This window comes from Podarcis filfolensis (assembly GCF_964270895.1).
Source record: "Podarcis filfolensis genome assembly, chromosome: 14".
Taxonomy (NCBI): Eukaryota; Metazoa; Chordata; class Lepidosauria; order Squamata; family Lacertidae; genus Podarcis; species Podarcis filfolensis.
This window is the reverse complement of record NC_139616.1, coordinates 8,222,770-8,250,616: the sequence shown is the minus strand read 5'-3', so window position 1 is coordinate 8,250,616 and position 27,847 is coordinate 8,222,770. Positions and strand designations below refer to the sequence as shown.

At 47.1% G+C, this 27,847-nt stretch overlaps 1 protein-coding gene across 2 annotated transcripts in view; it reads right to left on the bottom strand.

The window, feature by feature from the left end:
* The window catches only part of CD276 (CD276 molecule), a 51,869-nt gene that overhangs the window by 12,699 nt on the left and 11,323 nt on the right, over window positions 1-27,847 (bottom strand). For both annotated transcript variants that reach the window (XM_083586993.1, XM_083586994.1), the window contains exons 2-4: window positions 19,214-19,338; window positions 9,761-10,111; window positions 7,795-8,091 (exon numbers count right to left, since the gene is read on the bottom strand). In XM_083586993.1, the coding sequence (XP_083443119.1) occupies window positions 7,795-8,091; window positions 9,761-10,111; window positions 19,214-19,262 (697 nt within the window). In that variant the 5' untranslated portion in view covers window positions 19,263-19,338. The remainder of the gene's footprint in view (window positions 1-7,794; window positions 8,092-9,760; window positions 10,112-19,213; window positions 19,339-27,847) is intronic.

Genomic DNA, 27,847 nt, shown 5'->3' with positions numbered 1-27,847 from the left:
GCTTAAAAATCTCCAGGGAAGTCTCCCGAAGGAGACCATTCCACTATCAAACAGCTCTTATTGCCAGGAAGTTCTTCCTGGTGCTTAGCCAGAATCTCCTTTCTTGTAACTTAAAGCCACTGGTTTGAGTCCTTCCCAACAGAGCAGGAGAAACCAAGCAAATTCAAATGGTACAAATGGAACAGACAAGCCTTGCACACAGATGGCGATGTCCAGAATTTTGATGAATGTGCTTCTTAAGTTTCATTAAAGGGCTGCTGGGGTGGAAGAGGCAGAATCAGCTGGAGAAGTGGAGAATAAAGGGATACTCCCTGCAAAACTGGAGTCAGCCGTGTACTTTGCACGTTCAGGAGCCAAAATCCCCCGCCCGATAAGAGCTGATGGAATGACAACGGTTCGCTCAGATTGTGGGAGTCAGGGGCCAAACGATGCGAGTGGGTGCTTCCAATTGCTGCCTTTCTACAGGGCCAGCAGATACACCAGGGAAGGCAAGGAAACAGCAGGTTGAAATTACCCCGTAAAACACTTCATTAACCTTTAAATAATTATGCTAATAAATTCAAATAGATGCTGATTGTCACACTTTGCTAGGGAAGGGAGTCTCGGCTAAAGGCACTTTAAAACAGGACCAGTCTCTGCAAAGACAGCAATTCCATGTACGCCAAGAAGAGGGCAAGGGAAGAAGGGTTGGAACTGTGCAAACTCATATGCACCAATATTTCCACCGAGTGCAGCCATCCTGTTTCGGGCCCTCCAGACTCTCCCCAGGCTACACCGCTCACCAGCCCTGCTTTGCATCCTCCTGGAATGCTTTTGCCTGGCTGGAACAAGTCCTGGAACCCTGATATTGCCTCTCGTTTGCCAGGATGGGGAGAGAGAGGGCAGTGCACAAGTAGAAGCCAGCCTGTTTTAGAGATGTTGAACTTAGATGCATGACTCTGCCCACTTTTGCCTCTCACACCACTGGCACGCTCCGAAGGGAACATGGCCTTCAGGCTTAAAAAATAATAATAATATAATTATAATTTATACCCTGCCCATCTGGCTGGGTTTCCCCAGCCACTCTGGGCAGCTTCCAACCAAATATTAAAAACAATACAGCGTCAGGAATTAAAAACTTCCCTAAACAGGGCCGCCTTCAGTTGTCTTTTAAATGTGAAATAGTTGTTTATTGCCTTGACATCTGACAGGAGGGCGTTCCACAGGGCAGGTGCCACTACCGAGAAGGCCCTCTGCCTGGTTCCCTGTAACTTGGCTTCTCGCTGCGAGGGAACCGCCAGAAGGCCCTCGGCGCTGGACCTCAGTGTCCGGGCAGAACGATGGGGGTAAAGACGCTTCTTCAGGTTTGCCACCTCTCTCCCGTTCCAAAGTACAGATTAGCCCTACCCAATGGCGTCCCCAAATAAGGGGTGGGTGCTAAGGGCAATGCTAGTGAGCACATCTGGTGTTCAGGGCATGGCTACTCATTGGTCATGCACGAAGCATTGGTCTTGCACCAAGGTATAGCTTTCAAATAGGGCTGGAGATTTCTGGTGTCCATTGATAGATACAAGGACAAAATATAATCCGTCCAGCTCATGTGCCCATATATTGTTCTGAGAGTATCCTGATGTTTTATGTGTTTGCCAAGGTATCTTTGGCCCTTTTGTAAAATAAAATTAAAGGCAAAAAAGAAGAAGGAAATGCCTTTAAATATGTGCAGAGTGCCCTTCCTTTCTCACCAGCAGCCCCTAAGGCAGGCCATGGCTCACATACGGGGGTGTTCAGCCCAACCATCTCCTGGTTCAGATATTTAGAAGGCAGCTAAACTAAGAACCAGGGACGCAGGTGGTGCTGTGGGTTAAACCACAGAGCCTAGGGCTTGCCAATCAGAAGGTCGGCAGTTCGAATCCCCGCGACGGGGTGAGCTCCCATTGCTCAGTCCCAGCTCCTGCCAACCTAGCAGTTCAAAAGCATCTCAAAGTGCAAGTAGATAAATAAGTACCACTCCAGCGGGAAGGTATACGGCATTTCCGTGCGCTGCTCTGGTTCTCCAGAAGCAGCTTAGTCATGCTGGCCACAGGACCAGAAAGAGCTGTACGCCGGCTCCCTCGGCCAATAAAGCAAGATGAGCACCGCAACCCCACAGTCGACCACGACTGGACCTAATGGTCAGGGGTCCCTTTACCTTTAAACTAAGAACCACAGTAAAACTGTTTTTTAAAAAACACACACAGAGATTAAACAAATCTGTGATGCTGCTAAGTTTACATAAAACGTATTCCCATCGCAGAATTGAAGTTTTCAGGTTGCAGAATGTGAGAGGTACAGAATTTCATATAGAGTTCCAGGACAAATGCAAACACACACATACACACACAATTGCACCTTTGCGATACAAGGCTACCATAAGCATCTCTTTAACAGCCGTGGCCGCCATACTGTTTAGGCTGCACCCAAGAAAAGGTGTTTTGCCAGGTGTCGCAAGGCCCAGCCATTCTCCATCGCCATTCAAGTGGCGCCATGCATTTAGCCAAAAGGTTTATGTTCCTTGAGGGACCCTCCTTCACAAGCCAGCAATTGCTGTGCCAAGGATAATTAAACACTAATTAATGTTACCTGCAAGTGAACAAGGTTACAAAGAGCTTCAGGGTGTCTATAAAAGTTGAGATGGCGTGACAACAACTGGAAGCCACACGGAAGAACCAGGGGGAAGTCATGTGAACAGAATTTCACAGGGAGATCGAACTTCTGTCAAAGATGTAAGGCTGAAATCCTATATATACCTACCAAGGAGTAAATCCCACCGATCCACGTTTTCTATTGCAAAAACTGCAATCCTAAACATATTTACCTGGAAAACTGTAAGACCTGCTTCCCCAACCAGACCCTCCAGATGTTTTTGACTCCAACTCCCATGTATGGCCAATAGTCAAGGATGGTGGGAGTTGTTGTCAAAAGTTGGGGGAAGGTTGTTCTAAGCCGGCCTTTCTCAACCTGTGGGTCCCCAGATGTTGTTGAACTACAACTCCCATCACCCCTAGCTAGCAAGGCCAGAGCTCAGGGATGATGGGAGTTGTAGTCCAACAACATCTGGGGACCCACAGGTTGAGAACAGCTGTTCTATGCAAACATAGGCAGGACTGAACTGCCATATTGATCCTAACCTGAAACCCAATAAGGTTTAGCACAAGGCAATATTATAAAGGAGACCCTTTTTAAAAGAGAAGACAAGCACAGGCATGCTTGGCCTCTGGAAAGTTTTATAAGGGGTAGACAACAACCGTCTAAAATCCAAGATGCTATACTAAGCAGTCGGCTGTGATCTGAGCCAAGGAAAGGTCTCTCCCCCCCCCCCCCCCAGGTTGTGGAATCTCCTTCCTTTGATGTTTTAAAGCAGAGGTTGGATGGTGATCTGTCATGGATGCTTCAGCTGAGATTCCTGCATTGCAAGGGGTTGGACTAGATGACCCTCAGGGTCCCTTCCAACGCTACAGTTCTATGATTCTATCACTTAGAGAAGGCAGGCTCCCCCAAGCTGGCGCCATCTGGATATTGTTGGATTTCAACTCCCATCAGCCCCAACCGGCATGGACAACAGTCAGAGATGATGGGAGGTTGTAGCTCAGTTAACATATGGAAGGCACTAGGTTAGGGAATAGAGAGAGCATCAGTGAACAGAGTGCTCAGCATAAGCAAAAGAGACAGGCCCCTGTCTCTCAGAACTTACAAGTTATATTCGTCAAGAGGGGGGAAGAACAGAGCGAGTCTCAGCGGCGACTGCAGCTAGATTCAGGAATCATCCTCAAGCTGGTACATAGTTCCTCCATATGCTGTGCTAATAGAGCCAGAGGGGAAAGCCTCTCTTTTGGAAGTTCTGAACTCCTGGGATAATTCCATGCAGCCAACAACATGCAACAGCTTTGCTGGCTTCTAATCCATTTCAGGATCACGATACCTCAAGGACCACCTCTCCCCGTACGAACCGACAAGGACCCTACAATCGTCATCTGAAGCTCGTCTTCATTTGCCTCCTCCATGAGAGGTCCAGAGGGTGGCAACATGAGAAGGGGCCTTTTCTGCAGTGGCTCCCCATCTGTGGAATGCTCTCTCCAGGCAGGCTCACCTGGCACCGTCATTATATAGTGGTACCTCGGGTTACAGACTCTTAAAGTTACAGACTCCGCTAACCCAGAAATAATACCTCGAGGCCCCATTAGCTAAAGTGGTACCTCAGGTTAAGAACAGTTTCAGGTTAAGAACGGACCTCCAGAACGAATTAAGTTCTTAACCCAAGGTACCACTGTATATATATAGGCACCAGGCAAAAACTTTCCTTTATAACCAGGCTTTGGCCTTTAACTATCTTTGGGCTTTTTGAAGTGGACAGGGTCGGCTTAAAGTATTTCATTCTCATCTTGGTTTTAATGTATTTATGTGGCGGTTGGGGGGGTTGTCGTTTGGTTGGTTGGAAGTCACGCTGGGTTGCCCTGGGCAAGATAAAGTGACAAGCAAATTCAATTGATGATGATGATGATGCACAATTCAAAGTCCTGGCCATCAGTCCTTCTAACAGCAATCGCCAGCAGTGAGTTCCAACAAGGCTGTAGTCAAAACAAGACTGATAATTTGTAAACCAAGAAATCTTTTATACAGTGGTACCTCAGGTTGAGAACTTAATTCGTTCCGGAGGTCCGTTCTTAACCTGAAACTGTTCTTAACCTGAAGCACCACTTTAGCTAATGGGACCTCCTGCTGCCGCTGCTCTGCCGCTACAAGATTTTGTTCTTATCCTAAAGCAAAGTTCTTAACCTAAGGTAATATTTCTGGGTTAGCAGAGTCTGTAACCTGAAGCGTATGTAACCTGAAGCATATGTAACCCGAGGTACCACTGTATATATAAAACTGGGACTGATAAAAAATAGTCTGGTGGAAGTGGTAGTGGTTTATCAGCATCCTTGAGGCAATTCAGAGGTTGGCAGAACCTCAAAAACAGGGTTGGGACAAGGGTTAAGGAGAGGGCCTTCTCAGTGGTCATGCTCAGTTTCTGAAACTTTGCTCCCTCCCACCAGCTCTCAAAGCAGGGCCAGCTCTATCATTAGACAAAGTGAGGCAGCTGCCTCAGGCCCAGTGTTCTGGCTGGACTAATGGCAATGAGCAGTATGCACGCACATGAGTTCCTTGTCCACCAGTGGTGAGAAATCCGTGGTCCTCCAGATGGTTAGGGCTGGGCGATATCTGGTTTTCAGCATCGATATATCAGCAGCTAAATACCGAGATATGCTAATATGTTTCTATGTCTGCGATGTATTTCGGCTGCTTCTTCCACCCCACCTTAGGGGAGGAAGAAGCAGCCAAGATACATCGCCAAGCCCTACTGAGCAAGCCCTCCCTGTCTCACACCTCTGCCTGCGCCTTTGCCATCTGCAGGCAATTTGAGCTGGGAATACATCATGGCTCCCAGGCCACTACAATGCACTGCCAGCTCAAAAAATTTACTAACATATCACCCAGGTCGACAGATGGATTCCAACTTCCGTCAGCCCCAGCCAGCAAAGCCAAGGGTCAGGGATGAGAAGAATGGAAAGTCGAACAACAAATAACCCCCCTCCTTCCATATGCACCCGGATGACAGTGTTTGGTCCAGAACTACGAGATACCCCGCGCTCAGCCCTTTCTCCTCTCCACTTTCTCCCACCCTCAAACCATCCCTTTCACTGCAAAAGTTCTAGGAGCCTCCCTCCCCACTAAGGCTGGCTGGAATAAACAGCACCGAAAACTCTTACACAGAATCAAGACATTAACGGCCAGAGAAGCAGCCCTGCCGAAGGAGCGTCCTTTACAATAAACAGCGCTTAATAAAGTGTCCCTGCTGCCGTTATTTATGAGTTGTTTCAGCATCTCCCTCTCCCGTATTCCTGGAGCTTGTCACCAGGCAGCAGCAGCAGCATCCCAGAGCCCTGCAATAGCCATCAAACATCCGCTCCCGAGTGCCTGCCGACAGCCAGCCAGGATATTTCGAGCATCGAGTTAACCGCAGCCCAAATAATGCAGATCAATGAGGGCTTGGATCAGGCAACAGGACAGGGACCTGTTCAGTAATTCTGTCTCGGATCATGGGAGGGAACACAAAAGACCCCCCCCCCAAATCCCTCCTGTGCCCGAGTGCAAGGAAGGGAGTCAGGGAGAGAGGTCACCTCTTCAGCTTTCAAATCAAAGGCAGGGTGAAAGCTGGGGTGGGGAAACTTTTTCAGTCCAGGGGCCACACTCTCTTCTAGATAACCTTCCAGGGGCCACTGTTAGAATTCCTGCTCCATGGTTGCAGTCATGGGATTATTGTCTATCACATGGCGGTATATGTTTTGACTCCACAGAGTGGGAAGTGACGGAGACAGGAAGTTTGTGTTACTGTGTTCCGTGAAGTGGGACTATTGTCCTTTGCCCTTTTTCTCTTTGCTGTCTGATGCTAGAGAGAGAGGGAGCCATGTTGCAGTGCTCCGTGTGTGCTTATATGTAAATAAAGTAGATTAGCCAAAATGCTGAGTTGCTGAGGTCTGTCACGCATGATGCACAAACTCTGTGGATCCCTAAGTGTGCTGGTGTTGGTTGGCATCGGTCGCTGTGATGTTCGGGCTGAAGAAAGCTTTTGAAGCTCCCAAACGATTGACCAGGAGGGAGAGAACATGCCAATCGGGCATGTGTCTCTGCCAGGGTCCTACTCGAGTGTAGGCTGAGCTCCTGATAGCCACAAGCAGGCGATGGATAGGGGCAGAGGCAGAACTATGCAGAGCAATTGCTATAAATTTTATGTTTGCAGGTTTAGCTAGTTTCTCTACGAACACCTGTCTATCCAAACAGGGCGCAAGACTAGATGGGCCACTAGCCAACCAAACATTAGGAAGAAGTTTCTGACAATAAGAGCTGTCCAACAGTGTAACCGACCACCTCGGAAGCTGGTGAGCTGTCCTTCATTGAAGGTTTTGAAGCTAATTCATTGGAGGTTTCTAAAGAAGTCACAGCGAAAGAAGAGTGGGATTTAAAGCGAAAGATAATAGACTCTGCAGGGATGGCAAACCTGCCAGCAAAAATAAGAGATCAAAAAGATGAGAACTTTGCTGGAGGTTCTTTTCTGACCATGTGAGAAAAAAGCTATACTCAAATGTAATCACAAGCAGGATTTGAATAATAGGAAGGAGAACAAATAAATGACTGTGACATAACTTATAATACAATAAATGGCAGCTGTGGCAGCAGATAAAGGAAAACAACAGGAACATCACGGATCTAAGGATGGGAAGTCAAAATGTAATAATAATAATATTATATTGAAAGTGAATTGGAGAAGATTGGAAAACGTTTATTGAATATATGGGAAATAATTGTGTACAGCTGAAAACGCTGGCAGCATTAAGATAAATTCAACAGTGTAAATAAGTTTTGATGGATGTAATAATGGAATATTGAATGGTATAGTTTCTGTAAAATATGCAGGGTTTATGATATGTAAAATGAACCATAGAAAGAGAAGAAGGGAAGTCATGGGTATCTTAAGAACGTAAAATGAGTATTTTGAATTGTAAAAGAGAAAATTTAATTTTATATATAGGGATTCCTGAGCTGCGATTCCTGCATTGCAGAGGCCTGGCAAGAGGCAAATCTTCCAACTCTAGAATTCTAGGTTCTTTGCTTCCCTTTCCCCACCTGGCCTTGATTCTATGGTTTTCCTGAGCAGCAGCCAGACCTTTCTCACGCAGAGCCCCCCAGCAGCATGCCAGCCACCAGCCATCCTCACCTCCCTGCTCCCACCCAGCTGACCTGTGATGGTGACAGAGGCGTGGGTCTCCTGCCGCAGCAAAGGGTTCCTCACTAAGCAGCTGTAGGTGCTGTTGGGCTCCAGCACCACCCGCAGGATGCTCCGCACGTCGAAGAGGCCCTCCTCGTTGGCCACCTGGGAGGTGGTGATGTTCTCCGTTATGTTGTTGCCGCGGCCATCTTGCCACAGCACCGTCGCCTCAGGGTAGCCGGAAAAGGTGTGGCATATCACAGTGACCAAGTCTCCCGGCTTCAGGTTCTTGTTGGGCTCCAGGTTCAAGTTGGGCTTGGAGTAGAAGGCTGGAAGATGAGGAGGTGGTGGAATGCTGTTCAGCCCGCAAGTACATCCCTTATCATATATCAACAAAGGTAACATTGAAGAAAACTCACATTACAGTCATACCTCGGGTTGAATGTGCTTTAGGTTGAGCGCTTTCGGGTTGCGCTCCGCTCGCCATGTGCAGACGCTCAAAATGACATCACGCACATGCGCAGAAGCAGCAAAATGCGACCCATGCATGCACGTCTTACATTCTATTCAGGATGTGAACGGGGCTCCAGAACGGATCCCGTTCGCATCCCGAGGTACCACTGTATTCGAAATGCATTATATTGCTTGCAAAAAAATGCATATATTAGCAAAGAAGTTTCACTGGAATGCTAAGGAATCTTTGTGATCTTTTTTCTGTTTAAAGAATTGCAAATTGATGAAGAAATGTAAGGGAGTAAATGCAAGATGAGGGAGGTGGACCAGGACTCAGCCTTTAGCAATGGTTCTCAAAGTGCGTGATGTACCTGTCAGGATGCTGTCAGTGGTTCCCGGCTGGTTGCCCAGGAAAGTATAAAGACAAGGGAAAGTTTCCTACCGTCCTTTTTTATTTCAAACTTTACAAAGAGAGGCTCTAGAACCCAGCCTCTTGGATAATGGCATTGTCCCGAGTGAATCTCCACCCCTGTCTCTCCCACTTCCTCATTCGTCACTTCTATGGGTGCTGCTACGTGCCCTCTGCCTTTGAGCTCTTTGCTCTCCTACTTTTAAGGCTCGCCGGCTTCTGGGAGATGGAGGGTCTGGGGTGCTTTCTAATGACAACATGTCAGCTGGGTGTTATTCTGGCTCTCCCATGATTTCCCAGCTTTTTCCCTCATCTGCCTCCGAGCTGCGACCTCCCTCAAACCCCTGTTGTCAATCTATACTGTCTTCCTCTTCCTCCTCCCTAGAAGGGTCAGGATGGGGAGGCGGTCTCCACCATTCCTCCTCTGCCCAGTCCAGGACAATCAACATTTAAATATTTCAGTGTGGTATAGCATAATAATCATAGTAATAATTTATTATTTATACCCTGCCCATCTGGCTGGGTTTCACAAGCCACTCAGGGCGGCTTCCAACAGAATATTGAAAACATGATAAGACATCAAACATTAAAAACTTCCCTAAACAGCGTTGTCTTCTAAAAGTCAGATAGTTGCTTATTTCCTTGACATCTGATGGGAGGGTGTTCCACAGGGCAGGCGCCACCACCAAGAAGGCCCTCTGCCTGGTTCTCTGTAACCTCACTTCTCGCAGTGAGGGAACTGCCAGAAGGCCCTCGTAGGAGGTCCTCAGTGTCTGGGCAGAACAATGGGGGTGGAGACGCTCCTTCAGGTATACTGGGCATAGCACAATATAGTATCAAAATATTATTATTTTTTATTTGCAGAATATGTAGCTGTACGGTTTTATACTTTCTAGATGTCCTGTGATCATATTATAAAGTAGTTGTGTTCTGTGTTACAAACTGAGCACTGCTAGAGGCTGTTTCTGCTTGTTTTACAATGCATTTCTTATCGATCAAAATGTTGGTGAGTCATGAGCAAATTTTTATTCTGAAAGGATGTCCCCAGGGGGAAGGCTTGAGAACCGCTGGCCTAGGGACTCCCTGAGGGAGGGTGGCCGATGGCCCCTGGGGAGCCCTGGTGCCCTCCCTCTCACCTGCCACCTGCAGCGTGACAGCCGCGCTGCTGTAGCCCTGGACTTTGACGAAGCACGTGAAGCTTCCCTCATCCGCAATCCGGACGCGGCGCAGCAGCAGAGAGACGTTGCCCCTGGGCAGCTGGTCGTAGAAGAGAGCCGTGCGGTTGGTGTAGCTCCTCCCTTGGTTGGCCAGTTGGTCCTGGCCTTCCGCAAAGCTGTGCACCAGCCGCTTGGTGTCCGTCAGCTGCCAGATGAGGCTGAGCTCGTCCAGGCTGAAGTTGGCGTCCGGGGAGAAGGAGCAGCACAAAGTCGCGTCGCGGCCAAAGAGGGTGACCACGGGATCGTCAGGGACCACGATTTCGACAGCTCCTGGTTGCGAGGAGGCAAGCGGGGAGAGAAGGCACACAGCAGTGAGATTTCGGCAGCAAAAGGGAAGGCTACACAAACACCAAGCCCTGGAATAATAATAATAATAATAATAATAATAATAATAATAATAATAATTTATTATTTGTACTCCGACCATTTGGCTGGGTTTCCCCAGCCACTCTGGACGGCTTCCAACAAAGATTAAAAATACATTAAAATGTCACACATTAAAAACAGGGCTGCCTTCTGATGTCTTCTAAATGTCAGGTAGTTGTTTTTCTCTTTGACATCTGATGGGAGGGCGTTCCACAGGGCGGGTGCCACTACTGAGAAGGCCCTCTCCCTGGTTCCCTGTAGCTTTGCTTCTCGCAATGAGGGAACCGCCAGAAGGCCCTCGGAGCTGGACCTCAGTGTCCGGGCAGAACGATGGGGGCGGAGACGCTCCTTCAAGTATACTGGGTCTTTGAGGCTGTCTAGGGCTTTAAAGGTCAACACCAACACTTTGAATTGTGCTCGGAAATGTACTGGGAGCCAGTGTAGGTCTTTCAAGACCAGTGTTATGTGATCTCGGCGGCCGCCCCCAGTCACCAGTTTAGCTGCCAAATTCGGGATTAGTTGCAGTTTCCAAGTCACCTTCAAAGGTAGCCCCACGTAGAGCACATAGCAGTAGTCCAAGTGGGAGATAAATAGAGCATGCACCACTCTGGCAAGACAGTCTGCGGGCAGGTAGGGTCTCAGCCTGCGTACCAGGTGGAGCTGGTAGACAGCTGCCCTGGACCTGCGCCTCCATGGATAGCTGTGAGTCCAAAACAAGGCTTGTGCTTTTGCTCACAGCCTCCTCTCTTGGCTGAATTGCCTGTATTAGCTGCATCCTGGTTTGTGCAAACCAGAGTTTGCTGTTGGACGCCAACCACAGCTTGCACTCACTCAGCAAGTCAAAGCTGGGAAGCAGGGCAGCTATCCTCGCTTGGCGGGGTGGGGGGCAAAGGAGCCCAGCCGTGCTCCTTCTGGGGTGGTTTGTCCACCTTTGGCCCCCACCCTGCACTCAGCTCTTGCCTGTGGCTTCCAGAAGCATGTGACAGTGGCCACACCCAGGAAATGGCTCTGACTGGATGGCAAAACTAGGTGAGGATAGCTGTTGGGTCTCAAATTCTTGGTGGGTTGCGGAATTCTGCTGCAGGTGAAGGCATGCCCTGGCGGATGGAGCAGATGAGATCAACAGTGGATAATCCAACAGTCAAGAAGGCAGATTCTCCCCTTCCTGCAGAGGAAAGTGAAGGGCAGATGGGGCTCGTCAACCTGGGAAGGGAGCCCATTGAGAAGGAAATCTCTGGTCCTAAACCTTCACTGCCTCGTGGATTATCTTCAGGAGAAGAAAAGGCTATGGAGGAAAACCTACACAAATCCAGAGTGGAGTCTCTGAGATGGTGGGATGGTGCCTCAGCAACTCCTGCAGCCAAGCTGGGGCCAGATGTACTGCTCTGCTTTCCTTTGGACCACAACAAACAACACAAGCAACACAATGGCCAGATTGCACTGCAATTCTTATTGCATAATATACATAATTTAGGGCAACAAAAACAAAATGTGTACACTTGTAAATTCTCTAATATATTTGAAATCAAATGAACACACGTCTGTCAATCTTTGAAAGTCCGTAGAAGTATAATAGGTCTATAGCTGAAACAAAGCAATAGATGCTATCCTGTGGGCTAAGCGGTAAAACTTTTTAGGCATTCATAGTGCCGAAGTAGTAAGTGAATAACAATGTAGGGCAGTGATCCCGAATAATCTGACTGTTTCGCTGGAATCTTCTTCAGCACAACCCATAGATTAGAAAAATGCACAAGGAGCAGTAGTCATAAGCATATGTAACCATATTAGAGAATTTACAAGTGCACACATTTTGTTTTTGTTGTACTAAATTATGTACCATATTTTTCGCTCTATAGGACGCACCGGACCATAGGAGGGAGAGAACAGGAAGAAAAAAATTCTCCCCCTCTCTGCTCAGCGCCTCTTCAGCGAAGCAGCAGGAGAAACAAAGCCCCTTCCATTTCTCCTCTCGCTTCGCTGAAGGGGCGCTGCACAGAGAGGGAAAACTGTGCAGCACCTCTCCAGCAAAGTGAAGCCTGGAGAGCAAGAAGGATTGGTGTGCACCGACCCCTCCTGCTCTCCAGGCTTCAGGCAACTATCTGTAAGCCTTCTGAGCGCAGCGAGAACTCCCGCTGCTCTCCGAAGGCTTGCGGATAGCTGCCTGAAACTCCCAAAGTGCAGTGGCAGTTCATGCTGCGCTCCGGGGGCTTCAGGCTTCTCTTTCTTAGCCGTGGGGCTGGGACAGGGGAAACCCGAGCTTCCCTGGAGCCCAGCCCCCAAAACAGGTCGGGGAGTGGCAGTCCCTTCTCCCTCCTGGGGAAAAGCCTGCAAGACCCGCGTGAAGCTTGTGTGCAGCTCTTGGGGGCTTTTCCTGCCTGCCTCCCCCTTGCATTCGCTCCATAGGACGGACAGACTTTCCCCCTAAGTTTTTAAGAGGGAAAAAGTGCATCCTATGGAGCAAAAAATACGGTATTGTCAGGGAACTGCCATCGGAGCCAGAGGCGGAGGCAAGGCTCCCAAGCGATGCTGGAGAAGGGCCCAGCAGGGAGAGAGGTAGCTCATCGGCTGGGGAAGGAAATCAGCGTAACACCAGGGATAAAGGGGGGCAGATGGGGGAATCGGCGAGGGGGCTCCAGGACTCCTCGCCGGAGACCAGCGGGGAGAGCACGGGTCCTCCGCTACCCACACCCACCCTGTGCAGAAGACTTCCGCGCAGGGAGAGTAGGCAGAGACTTGGCGTCAAATAACTTTTGTGCTGGAAGAGGTTCAAGAAACGCCCACTGACGGATTCTGCTAGCGACTGAAACAGCCACGAAGTGAAGGGCTGTCCAGACAGAAAAAGTTTAACCAGGCAACCTAGCCAGGAGTGGCGGCAACTTACGCACGAGCAACCCCTATAACCATTACAGGTATATTATGCAATAAGAATTGCAGTGCTATCTAGTATACTGGTCATCATGTTGCTTGTGTTGTTTGTTGTGTTAAGTTTGCAACACAGGGGTTTGTTGTTCCTTTGGACCACATCAGTGAGGCCAAGAGAGGGGTCTGGTCACCTGGGCAGCCCAGGGCCTGCTTGCATTGATACGGAACTATGTGGTCCTCCAGGCTAACCTTAAATATGACACCACCTACACAGTGCAGATTCCCTCCAGCCCCTCTGTGCACAGGAATAGATCCAGTGGAAAGGAATCAAAGGGGAAATGTGTGGCATTAGCAAGCGGTGTGACCCTCTCGGCTCCAGAACACAGCACTAGGACCAAAAGGAGTCAGGAGCCACGGCAGAACACTGCTGCCCCCTGCTGCCCAACAGGAGGTGTTGCAACTTTTTCCTGATTAAAAAAGAAACGAATCAGCATGGGGACAAATAGACACTGACAATAGCATTAACTGCAGGTGCAAAGCCCGCAACCACCTTCCATCAATCAAGTATGGGTGACAGCAACAAGGAAAGGCTTGAGGTTTCTTTTGCAGCATGGATCTACCCTCCCTTTTCTGTGCCAGATGAAGGGGGAGCCTGGAAAAAGGACAGCGTCGGACAAAAACTAACGAAGAGATTTGCTGGGTCAGACAGAAGGCCTGCCCAAGCCTGCCATCCCATTTCCCATAGGAGGCAAACAGATTCCTCTAGGACAGCCTTTCTCAACCTGTGGGTCCCCCTAGCAAGGCCAGAGCTCAGGGATGATGGGAGTTGTAGTCCAACAACATCTGGGAACCCACTGGTTGAGAACCGCTGCTCTAGGACATGGATCAGCAAACTAAGGCCCGGGGGCCGGATCCGGCCCAATTGCATTCTGGATCCAGCCCACGGATAGTCCAGGAATCGCTGCGTGGATCGGTGTGGGGATTCTGATCATTCAGGCTGCGCCATTCCCCCCCCCCAAACACACACCTCTTCCCTCCCTCCTCCTGGCTTCTCCCCGCCCTGCCTAGAGGAGGAAGGGGGCTGGGCTTTGTTAAGCCACAGTTGGCTGAGTGCCATTTTAAGCAGCTCCTCTCCGGAGCCAGCCCTTTCGCGTCACTCATCGTCCCTCCGCCACCGCCAGCCCCTGCCTCTCGCAAGGCACAGGTAAACAGCCACCAGGGCTCATTCGGTGCTGTGGAGATGGGAGGGAAGAGTCGTGGGGGGTGGGATTTCTTTTCAAAATATAGTATTTTTCGCTCTATAAGATGCACCAGACCATAAGGCGCACCTAGTTTTTGGAGGAGGAAAAGAAGAAGAAAAAGTATTCTGAATCCCAGAAGCCAGAACAGCAAGAGGGATCTGGCTTCTGTGACAGCCTCTGGCTATTCTGGCTTCTGGGATAGCCGCGCAAAGCCACTTCAGGGCAGTGGGATGAAGGCTCTCCCTGCCCGGAAGAGGCTGCACGCGGCTAAGGCAGAAGGCAGGAGAGGCGCTTCGCTGAAGGGGCGCTGCACAGCTCTCCCTCTCTGCGCAGCGCCATTCGCTCCATAAGACGCGCTCACATTTCCCTTACTTTTTAGGAGGAAAAAAGTGTGTCTTATGGAGTGAAAAATATGGTAGTCCAGCCCACCACAAAGTCTGAGGGACAGTGGACCAGCCCCCTGCGGAAAAGGTTTGCTGAGCCCTGCTCTAGGAATCACATCCTGACCGCTATGCACACTCACACAGAGAAAATGGTATTCAGTGGGACTCTACCTTTGAACACAGAGTCTCTATTCAGCCATCACGGTTAAAAGCCATACACTGACCTAGAATCCTAGAATTGTACACTTGGAAGAGACCCTGAGGGTCATCCAGTCCAACCCCCTGCAATGTAGGAACATGCAGCTGTCCCATACGGGGATCGAACCTGCAATCTTGGCGTTATCAGCACCATGCACTAACCAACAGAGCTAACTTCTGGGAATCCATCTCCAGTGGTACCTCTGGATGCAAACGGGATCTGTTCCGGAGCCCCATTCGCATCCTGAGCAAAACGCAACCTGCATCTGCGCGTGTGCGGGTCGCGATTGGCCGCTTCTGCGCATGTGTGTGATGTCATTTTAAGTATCTGCGCATGTGCGAGAGGCAAAACCCAGAAGTAACCTGTTCCATTACTTCCAGGTCGCCGCAGAAGGCAACCCGAAAATGCTCAACCTGAAACTACTTTAACTCGAGGTATGGCTGTAATTATGTCATCTGAGCACTGCAGCAGAGGCTAGGAACCTTTTTCAGGACAAGGGACGCATTTCTTTCTGGGCAACCTTTTGGGGGCCACTTGCCGGGAGTGGGCAGGGCCGGAGGCAAAAGTGGGTGGAGCAAAGGATGTATACTTTACCTGTCAACCAGGATTGACTAGACAATGGGTGATGGTTTTAATTTCTATAGCAAAGGTGTCAATGGACCTTAAATTACAACTTATACAACAAAAAACAATTTTTAGAATTTATTGGACTCCGCTACGTTTGTATAGAACAGGACTGTCTAGAACAGCATTTTATTGGAGATGTAATAAGGATAATGATTCTTTAAAACAGGTTTTTACAATGTCCTGCACTTACTAAGTCTTGGGAGAATGTAGTGGATTATATAAATATGACTGTGTGAAAAAGCTAAAATTTTCATAGGATATTCTTATTTTGAACTATATACCCACTATATGGGATCTGACAACTGGACAATGTAAATGGATTCTCTGTGCCCTTAAAGGTAAAGGTAAAAGGGACCCCTGACCATTAGGTCCAGTCGTGACCAACTCTGGGGTTGCGGCGCTCATTTCGCTTTCGTGGCCGAGGGAGCCAGCGTACAGCTTCTAGGTCATGTGGCCAGCATGACTAAGCTGCTTCTGGTGAACCAGAGCAGCACACAGAAACGCCGTTTACCTTCCCGCCAGAGCGGTACCTATTTATCTACTTGCACTTTGACGTGCTTTCGAACTGCTAGGTTGGCAGGAGCAGGGACCGAGCAATGGGAGCTCACCCCGTTGCGGGGATTCAAACCGCTGACCTTCTGATCAACAAGTCCTAGGCTCTGTGGTTTAACCCACAGCGCCACCCACATCCCTGTGCCCTTACTACGGCCAAAAGACCAATATTGCTGCATTGGAAATAGAAATGCACCTTGCAATAATTAATTCCATAGTTTAATCATGCACTGTGTGACCCAAAGCAGAGGCATGTTCTCCAACAAAACCGTGGTAAGTTCAGAAGCAACTGCCTATGTAAATACACCCAAATACAGAAATATTTCTCTAAGAAACAGTGATTGATTAATCTGAAATTACAGGGAACCCTTTCAGGTCGCCTGGTGAGCAGGGTTGCGAGGAAGGAAGCCCAGTGCTTATTACTAAACAGGCTTGTTATTGTTTCTAAGCAATTCCGAGTTTGACTTCCCCCAGTCGCCTTATTATGTAGCGGGAAGAGAGGGAGACTGGAAGTTCCTCCATTCGCACACTAGATGTCACCCTTGCTCTGATTTTATGAATCCAGTCGCTGCAAAAGGAACCTGAGCAGTGCACTGTCTATCAAGACGCTGAGCATCATGAAAGAAAATGATGGGGAACAGTTCTCTATCTGAGGACTGAACCTCATTGCAGAGTACAGCTACTCCCATGTGTGTGTATCCCGGACAGATCCCAAATTTACATAAAAACCCAGTCATACAACTAACTGAACATCAGAAACTGCCTTCTGCTGACTCAGACCATTGGTCCACCTGGTTCAGTGCTGCCTGCACGGACTGGCAGCATCTCTCCAGGATTGTGGGAAGGCCATCTCCCTCAGCCCTACCTGGAGATCTCCAGGGATTGGACTTGGTGCCTTATGCATACAAAGCAGATGATCTACCCCTGAGCGTCAGGGCTGGATCATCAGCAGGTCAGAAGGGAGACTCAGAGACTCGAAGTGAAGCCAGATTTTTAATAATAATAATAATAAAATTTATTTATACCCCGCCCTCCCCAGCCAAGACTGGGCTCAGGGTGGCTAACAACCAATAATAAAAACAAGTTGATTAAAATACAACTTAGAAAACAAGATTAAAATACAACATTAAAACATTAAGATGCAGCCTCTTCACAGGAGGAGAAAGGAAAAAAGAAAGAGGGAGAGGGAATCAGATTGACTCCAAGCCAAAGGCCAGGTGGAACAACTCTGTCTTACAGGCCCTGCGGAAAGAAATCGGATCCCGCAGGGCCCTGGTCTCATGAGACAGAGCGTTCCACCAGGCTGGAGCCAGTGCTGAAAAGGCCCTGGCCCTGGTTGAGGCTAATCTAACTTCCTTAGGGCCTGGGACCTGTAGGGTGCTGCTATTTATGGACCTTAAGGTCCTCCGTGGGGCATACCGGGAGAGGCGGTCTCGTAGGTACGAGGGTCCTAGGCTGTGAAGGGCTTTAAAGGTCAAAACCAGCATACAAGCAGAGAACATGCAGGGGATGTTGCCAAGTCTAGCTCTCGGCCCCTCCTGCCTCCGCCTAAATCTCTGCCTCCAGATGTTTCCCAAGCCAGCATAAACTCCAGAGAGGAGGGCTGCCCCTTTGGCTTTCTGAGCTTTCTGTTCAGCTACATGCAAAACCCTGTGTAATATTCCTTTTCAACCTGGGAAGGGAGGAGATGAGGGATGGGCTGTTGCTAAGTGGTTAGAGTAGGGGTCCCCAAACTATGGCCCACGGGCCAGATAAGGCCCAAGGGACTCGTTTATCCAGCCTGCGGTGACCCCCGCCACCCACTGCCACCGCCCACTCTTACCGGTGATGCGCTGCGCGGCTGCCCACTTCCAGGTTGGAGGAGCACTGGAAATAGCTTGTGCGCATGCGCAACCATTATTTGTGCATGCGCAAGCGTTATTTCCAGTGCACATCCAGATCGGAGGAGGCCCAAGCACATGCGCACAAGCTATTTCTGGTGCTCCTCCGACCCGGAAGTGCGCCGGAAATAGCATATGCGTACACGTATGGGCATGCGCTCCCCCGCCCACCGGCCTGCCACGCAATCGGCGCTGGAGACACCGGCCCAAGGCGCGTTAAGTTTGCTGACCCCTGGGTTAGAGCATCTCCTCTGCGTGCAGAAGGCTGCAAACCACACTTAGTACCTTTGCCTGGAGTTCCTCAGTCCTGAGTTAATGTATGAAGCTATTTTGCACTGAATCAGGCTCATGAGCCACCTAACCCAGTACAGTGGTACCTTGGTTCTCAAACTTAATCCGTTCCAGAAGTCTGTTCCAAAACCAAAGCGTTCCAAAACCAAGGCGCGCTTTCCCATAGAAAGTAATGCAAAATGGATTAATCCGTTCCAGACTTTTAAAAACAACCCCTAAAACAGCAATTTAACATGAATTTTACTATCTAATGAGACCATTGATTATTAAAATGAGAGCAATAATCAGTGTACTGCACTATAAAATAAATAAGAGAGTATTGTTGATGATAATAAAAAAAAAATCTTACCTGCACTGATGATGGTCATTGTTTGAATGGGGGGCTTTTATCCATTCCCACAGTCACACAATCAATCAATCAATCAATCAATCAATAGCTGAAGTGGGTTCTGCACAGTCACAAAAACAAATTAACCGAAAAAGCCTCAAAAACAAAAAGCAAAATAAATAGCAAAAACAAACGTGCCAAACTTAATCTGTTCTGGAAGTCTGCTTGACTTTCGAAATGTTTGAAAACCAAGGTGATTGGTGCAGGCGCCCCAGAAACAGCCACATCAGACTTTCGGCTTCCGAAAAACATTTGAAAACTGGAACACTTATTTCCAGGTTTTCAGCGTTTGAGAAACAAGGTACCACTGTATTGTTTACTCTGACTGACAGCCATTGTCCAGGGTCTCAGACGAGAGATTCTCTCATCCCTGGCCACCTGTGAACCAGCGGACAAACCTAAGACTAAAGAGAGCAGGGCATGGTCAGGAAACCTCAATTTCCCCTCTCTTCCAGCCTGCAAAATCCTGCAAATATTTTGAAATACGTGTAAAGGTCTGGGTCTCACTCCTGAAAATCAGAGGCCCCTGAATGCAGGACAGAATCTTGCAGAGGCAAAACCCACAAGCATCCCAACCCCTTACCAGCCAGTGCTGACAGCAGAAGACCAGCGATCCACAACTGGAAGCACATCTTTCTTGCAATGTTTGTTCCCTTCGGGACGGAGCGCTGGGATGCAATTTTAGGGAGAGCAAATCTTCACACCTTCCTAGGAGAAAAAAAGGAACAAAAAAAATCAGCCATGAATGCCGACTCCTCAAAAGACGATTCCATCTCTGGATTAGTTGGCTCCTTTTGACAACCCTCAGGGACTTCTAGAGAAGATGGGGCAAAGCACACCTGAGGAACCTGTTGCTCTGTGATGCAGCTGGACTCCAGCTCACCAGGGTCCCAGCCAGCAGGTCCAATGGTCAGGGATGAGAGGAGTTGTGGTCCAACAGCATATGGAGGGTCACAGCTTCACCACCCCTGAAATAATCACACATCCTGCCTCTGCTTATCCCTCTGCAATCCCAATGACCCTTTCGGATTTTAGACTGGAATCTCTTTGGGGCAGGGAGCTTCTCTCTGTAAAGCAGGGCTGGGAAACCGGTGGGCCTCCAGATACTGTCAGGATCTAACTCACATCAGCTACAGCCAGCAGGGCCAATGGTCACGCATGGTGGAAGACGTGGTCTTGCAGCATCCCCAGCCCCATTGATGGTGCCAAGAATTACTATACAAAACAAGGACTCTGAAACAAAACAAAGTCTCTATCTCCAAGACCCGTTGGCTGTGTCAGAGATTGCCAAAAGACCAGTAGGCACACATTGGTGGAACGCTCTGTCACAAGAAACTAGGGCCCTGCAGTACTTGACATCTTTCCGCAGGGCCTGCAAGACAGAGCTGTTCCACCTGGCCTTCGGTTTGGACTCGGTCTGACCCTTATGTTACCCTCCCCTTATGGTCTTGATTTATCAGCTATTTTAAAATGAGGCTGCATTTTAAATTGCATTTTAACCTGTATTTTAAATTGGTTTTTTTTCCCCTCCCTCTCATTTTCCCCTATTATGTTTTTACTGTGATTTTATTTTATTGGTGCTAGCCGCCCTGAGCCCAGCTCTAGCCGGGGAGGGCGGGGTATAAATAAAATTATTATTATTATTATTATTATTATTATTATTATTATTATTATTGGAATTTCTATCCTGATTAATGCCAAAATAGGCTTTTAAATGGTTTACGGAGTATACCAATGATAGAATTGCAGAACTGAAGAGTTGGAAGGTACCCAGAGGTCATCTAGTCCAACCCCCTGTAAAGCAGGAATCACAACTAAGGAGTCCCTGACGGATGGCCACCGAACCTTCTGAAGGAGAGGCCACCACCTTCTGATATGGTCTCCTAAGACCCCCAGATCTAAATAAAATACATTTCCCCCTCCCCTGCACTATAACCCTGCCTACTTTTTGAAATCAGACTACTTTCTTTGGTGTGCCTGTTTTCTTCATTCCATTTCAGAATTTGTAAGCATGCGTGCTATTTCCTGAATTTCTGAGATAAATGGAAAGAATGATTCATTCTCTAGACCATGTTCCCACTTACATCTTGTATTTGCATTATGTTGTTAAGTTATAAGGCATAAGGCATGTCCAAAGTCCGTTTTGGGGGTCTAATGAGGCCTCTGTGGCAGTATATGTCCTGTAAAGTTGCAAAAAAAAAAAAAAGTGCTCAACAACTTTGGGGTTAAATCCTTACAGAAACTCAACAACTTTGGGGTAAAATTGTAAAACTTTGGTCGGCCCTCACACATGCTCACTTCATCAAATCTGGCCCTCTTTGAAAAAAGTTTGGGCACCCAACGGAGGTTTGAATCCCCGCAACGGGGTGAGCTCCCATTGCTCGGTCCCTGCTCCTGCCAACCTAGCAGTTCAAAAGCACGTCAAAGTGCAAGTAGATAAATAGGTACCGCTCCGGCGGGAAGGTAAACGGCATTTCCATGTGCTGCTCTGGTTCGCCAGAAGCAGCTTAGTCATGCTGGCCACATGATCCGGAACCTGTACACCGGCTCCCTCTGCCAATAAAGCGAGATGAGCGCCGCAACCCCAGAGTTGGCCAAGAATGGACCTAATGGTCCCTTTACCTTTACCTAACTGTTAACTAACTTGGGCTTTTTAAAGCCCCAAAGTCATTCTCTCCCCACCCCCCTTGTTTTACTAAAATAGTGCTTTAAATACTTGGCCATTATTTGGCAGACCTTGATGGGTCTAATGCAGTGGTACCTCGGGTTACAGACGCTAACCCAGAAATAGTACCTCGGGTTAAGAACTTTGCTTCGGGATGAGAACAGAAATCGCGCGGCGGCAGGAGGCCCCATTAGCTAAAGTGGTACCTCAGGTTAAGAAAGGTTTCAGGTTAAGAACAGACCTCCGGAATGAATTAAGTACCACTGTCCCAAGTTGTCGCTGCAAATGCTTTTTGAAAACAGCTGCAGGCATCCTATTCCTGGGGGCTCTGGAGACAGAAAAGTATGGAAGGATCTACCAGCTCAGGAAGTAGCTGCAGCTGGGCTGCTCTTCCTCCCATTTGCTGTGGAGGTTTTTTCGGGGGGGGGGGGGCGGAAAGGATATTGTGGCTGCGGAGGAAGCATCCAAACAGTGAGGAGCTTCATTTGTCTCACAATAAGTTGTGTGCCAGGCTTCCGCTTGCTGAAACTCAGCTGGGAATGTTCCCCCAGTTCTGTGCAATTTGTAAAGGATGCCCAGTGTGCCTGACCGAAGGGACTGTTTTAATGTGCATTTTATTATCTGTTTATCTGTTGCATTTATAGCCCACCTTTCTTCCTCCAAGGTGCTCAAGGTGTCTTACCTGGTCCCCCCCTTCCTCATGTAATCCCCACGACAAACCTGTGAGGTAGGTTAGGCTGAGAGGCAATGACTAGCCCAAGGACACCCAGTCAGCTTCATAAGTGAGTGGGGGTATGAACTCTGGTCTCCCAGGTCCGAGTCTGATGCTTTAATAACCATTATATCACACTAGAAAGCAATGACAAACCTAGACAGCATCTTAAAAAGCAGAGACATCACCTTGCAAACAAAAGTCCATATAGTTAAAGCTATGGTTTTCCCAGTAGTAATGTATGGAAGTGAGAGCTGGACCATAAAGAAGGCTGATCGCCAAAGAATTGATGCTTTTGAATTCTGGTGCTGGAGGAGACTCTTGAGAGTCCCATGGACTGCAAGAAGATCAAACGTATCCATTCTTAAGGAAATCAGCCCTGAGTGCTTACTGGAAGGACAGATCCTGAAGCTGAGGCTCCAATACTTTGGCCACCTCATGAGAAGAGAAGACTCCCTGGAAAAGACCCTGATGTTGGGAAAGATGGAGGGCACAAGGAGAAGGGGACGACAGAGGACGAGATGGTTGGATAGTGTTCTCGAAGCTACCAGCATGAGTTTGACCAAACTGCGGGAGGCAGTGGAAGACAGGAGTGCCTGGCGTGCTCTGGTCCATGGGGTCACGAAGAGTCGGACATGACTAAACGACTAAACAACAACAATATCACACTAGTTCTATGGATGTTTACGGTGCAATGCTTTTTTGTATTGACTGAAACCAAAACAACATTTTTCGCAATGTGTTCATCTTAATTGCTGCAATTCTTCCTAATGATGATAAATTCATTCTACACCATATCTCTAGATTCCTTTTTATTTTGTTCCAAATCTTTTCATAATTGTCTTTGGAAATATTAATATTCTTGGTTGTAAGCCAAATTCCTAGATATTTAACTTTCTTATGAATCTCTATTTCTATGGTCTGATATAGTTCTGTTTTGTCTGGTTCTGGTAAATTTTTAACTAACAGCTTGGTCTTATTTTTATTTAATTTAAAGCTTGCAATTTGCCCAAACGTTGTAATGTGGCATCAAACTGGGAGAGGATTCAAGACCACCTTAACAGAATGGAGAACTGAGGCCCAAACTAACAAAATGAATTTCAGTCGGGACAAAGGTTATATACACTTACAAAGGAAAAATCAGATGCACAAATATAGGACGAGGAAATCCTGGCTTGACAGTAAGGTAAAGGTAAAAGGACCCCTGACCATTAGGTCCAGTCGTGGCCGACTCTGGGGTTGCGGCGCTCATCTTGCTTTATTGGCCGAGGGAGCCGGCGTACAGCTTCCTGGTCATGTGGCCAGCATGACTAAGCCGCTTCTGGCGAACCAGAGCAGCGCACGGAAACGCCGTATACCTTCCCGCCGGAGTGGTACCTATTTATCTACTTGCACTTTGACGTGTTTTCGAACTGCTAGGTTGGCAGGAGCAGGGACCGAGCAACGGGAGCTCACCCCGTCGCAGGGATTCGAACCGCCGACCTTCTGATCGGCAAGTCCTAGGCTCTGTGGTTTAACCCACAGCGCCACCCGTGTCCCTTGGCTTGACAGTAGTGCATGTGAAAAGGTTCTAGGGGTCTAATCAACAGAAGTCTAGTATCCAGATCAAGGGAATTACATAGTATCTATCTATCCCATCTTGGTCAGACCACACCTGGAGTCCTGTGTCCAGTTCCGGGTGCCACAAATCCAAGAAGGTTATTGACAAGCCGGAACATTTACATTTGGAGGATGGCCAGGATTATCAAGGGTATGGAAACTAAGCCTTATGAGAAATTAGTTGAGGAAGTTGGGTATGTTTACCCTGGAAAAAAGAAGACTAAGAGGAGATCTGATAGCAAAATAATCTAAAAGGCTGTCACATGCAAAAGCAGGCTTGTTTTCTCCTGCTCTGAGGCTAGGACCTGAATCTATGGACTCAAATTACAAAAAGGAGATTCTGACTAAACACCAGGAACAACTTTCTGACAGTAAGAGCTGTTTGACAGTGGAACGGTCTCCCTTGGGAGGATGTAGACTCTCCTTCCTTGGGGTTTATAAACTGAGATTGTATGGCCATCTGTCAGGGACTCCTTAGTTGTGATTTCTGTTGGGGTCATTCCAACTCTCTGTGATTCTGTGACTAAACCACAGACCAGTTCGTAGGCCAGCAGCCGCACAAATGCTACCATCATACAGGATGAGAGTTTCTTTTTTTCCGTAATGTCTCAGGGCACTCCCATGGTGGTTCACAGAACAAAAACAAAATATAAAACCACAAAATATATAATCAATATAAAAACAACAACCCCTCCCAAAAAAGCCCCACATTTTAAAAGGGCATAGGATGTCAATCAAATTTAGCTGCTTTAAGCCCTGAGCCACAACAAACAGAATAAAAATCAGAAACAGAATACATACAGTAACAGAAACCTTAAAACATATTTTTTTTTCTTTTTTAGATGTATTTCCAATACAGAAAATCCCAAGTTTATTCTCTGGGTTGATCCAGATGGCAAATCAAGAGTATGGCTTTCATTAAACATCTATGCCAGAAATTGTGGGAGCTGTTGTCTCAATTAGCATACTTGTTGTCATTCAACCAATAAATCATTAATTTACTTGCTAATACAAACCAGTAATCAGGGCTATGCAAACATGCACATTAACAGGACAGGTTAGGTTGTGGGTGAACATATCAGATGACACAGTGATTCTTCAAACAGCTTTTATTTATTCACAGGCCAGGACAGAACTGAACTGAAGAGCTCAGTCAGCCTGCTTATATAGAGCTCCAGTACCACGTTACTGTAACAACTTTCTAAAACTATCCAATCACTGAACGTCACTTTTGATCCTTCATTTGCATAACTATCTACAGTATCCCCCTGCTGGCCCAGGGTGAGAACTTCAGTACATAACATAATGCATCAGACAAAAATTTTCATCTTAAGCAGACCCAGAGGTATGCAATTTTAAATTACAATGTATATTCTGGTATCTTCCCCTAAAGAAATGTAGATGGTATTATGTTAAAACCTAAGAAAGGTGGTCAATGTTGCTTTCAGCCCAAGAGCCCATATTGCTAACTTTCACACAGAAAACTGGAAACAGAATTAACACAGCAGATCCTCATAACACTTAATATAGCTACAATCTCCATGACTGCTCACCTCCATGCCAAGATCTGCCATGTTGACTTTGAGGCAAATTCCATTCAAAGGTCTCCTACACCATTTCCTCCTTGAGATTATTCTGCCATGAAAGGTCCTCTGCACTATTAATTAGAAACTTCCTCCATGAGTTTATTCTGTCACTAACTGTGTCCTCTTCAGAGTAGCAATGGTACTACCAATTAATTGCCTCTTAATTGAGCAGTTCTTATTCCCCTTGGAAGGGGGACTTTAATTACTGATTTCCTCTGATTTGTATCTAAACATTTCTCTCTGTGTGTTTTGTTTTTTTTTTTTTAAATAATATTTATTAAAATTTTTCAAAAATACAAAAAATATCACTTTACGGGACTCCCCCCTTCCCCCACCCCTACCATATTCCCCTTTCATATTGTTGGCCAAACAAGTTCCCCATTCAAATTGAAACTTAATTTGTTTTACAGTAAAAAAAAGAAAAAAAAAAAAAAAAACCCAGTGTTCTTTCCCCAAGACCCACCCCATGTCATTCCACAATTTCCATTTTTTAATAAAAGAAGCACCCCAGATAATAGAAACAGAAAAGGTAGAGAATAAAAAAAATATAATGAATAATAGACCAATTCAGCAAAAAATAACCAAGTTGGCAAGCCTTTGGAGTTTTAGTTCTCCCCCCCCTGTCCCCGGTTTAATTTCCCCCTGACCATCAACCCCTGGTGTCTGCCTGGAATTCTTAAGACCATAAATCACAACTTTTCCCCAACTCCTTGCTGGCTTTTTCTTTTTTAAAATTAAAAATAAATTTTTTTGAAAATCAAAATTATTATTATTATCATTATTTTTCAAAACTTTAACTTCAGTCTTTAATAAAACTGTAATAGAACTCCCTCCATTGTTCTTTCCAGGTTGTAGTCTGATTTCCCTTTGTTCCGCTGCTAAAACGTTGTAGTTCGAAAGTTTGGTAAGTCTGCAGGGATGGTTGTTATTCAGGGGCAAAACCTTACGTTCAGTCCCTTCCTTTCTTCAATAGAAAAATCTATTGTCTCCTTTAAAAAAACAAAAAAGAAAACACCCTGAAGACGAGATGTTATTTCCGTTTTGCAGCTTTCCCAGAAGATAACCAGTCCTGTAAAGTTCCATTGGTGTTTTTCCACTTTCCCAATCCTTGTAATGTCCCGAAACTCCTCAAGGGGGATTGTTGTATCTTTGTTTCCTCTAATCCAAAAGTCAATTTGTTATCCATATTCGCCATTTTGTATCCAAATTTTAACAAGTTGTAACAAATTGTATCAAATTTAACCAGCCAAGTTCTCATAATAAAATCCACTCCGCTTTTCGACTTTGACAGCTATTTTGACAGCTGTCAAGATCTCCGACTCCTTTCACCAGGCTCTCTCTTCAGTCACCCCGGTTCCCAGGGGGGGGGGTTGCGTTTCCCCTCTCTGTGTGTTTTGAATAAACAGGAAAGCGGGGCAAATGGAAATGAAGCAGGCCATTAAAGCTTCCACCCCAGAGAAGAGGAAGTGACTTATTAAGAGACTTATTATTCACATAAGAAATGTGAAATATAAATGTGCTAAATAACCAAAGAGTGACCAAACAGATTGAATTCCCAAAGTGGTTTAACAATCAGTCTCTCTTTACAAGCAACTCTGAATTATGGCTCTGTGAGGAGGTTCTCCTAGCACTCTCAGCACCCTTAACAAACTACAGCTCCCAGGATTCTTTGGGGAAAGCCATGGTTCTGTAATGTATGTTTCTGAGAACAATTCAAAGTGTTGGTGCTGATGTTTAAAGCCCAAACAGCCTCAGCCCTGTATACGTTGAAGGAGCGTCTCCATCCTGATCATTTAGCCCAGACACTGAGGTCCAGCACCGAGGGCCTTCTGGCAGTTCCTTCACTGTGAGGTTACAGGGAACCAGGCAGAGGGCCTTCTTGGTAGCGGCACCCACTTTGTGGAACGCCTTCCCATCAGATGTCAAGGACATAAGTAACTATACAACCTTTAGAAGACATCTGAAAGCAGCCCTGTGCAGTGGTACATTGGTTCTCGAACTTAATCCATTCTGGAAGTCCTTTCGACTTCCAAAACGTTCAAAAACCAAGGCACATCTTCTGATTTGCTGATTGGCCCTGGAAAAAATGCCGACAGCCAAAACGGATGTTTGGTTTCTGAAAAATGTTCACAAACTGGAACACTTACTTCCAGGTTTGCGGCGTTTGGGAGCCGATTCGGGAACCAAGGTTCCACTGTATAGGGAAGCTTTTAATGTTTTGATGTTTTGTTTTGTTGCTTTTTGTTTTGTGGGAACCCACCCAGAGTGGCTGGGGTAGCCCAGTCAGATGGGCAGGGTATATATAAAAAGAATGGTGGTTGAGGAGTTTGGTCAGTTTGGGGGCAGCTTGTAGACCAGGGGTCAGCACACTTTTTCAGCAGGGGGCCGGTCCACTGTCCCTCAGACCTTCAGGGGGCCAGACTATATTTGGGGGGGGGGGAATGAACGAATTTCTATGCCCCACAAATAACCCAGAAATGCATTTTAAATAAAAGGACATATTCTACTCATGTAAAAACTTGCTGATTCCTGGACTGTCTGCGGGCCAGATGGAGAAGGCAATTGGGCCGGATCCAGCCCCCGGGCCTTAGTTTGCCTAGGCATGCCTTAGACATTCTACAAAACACAGACAACTATCAAAGACTTGCCTAATTC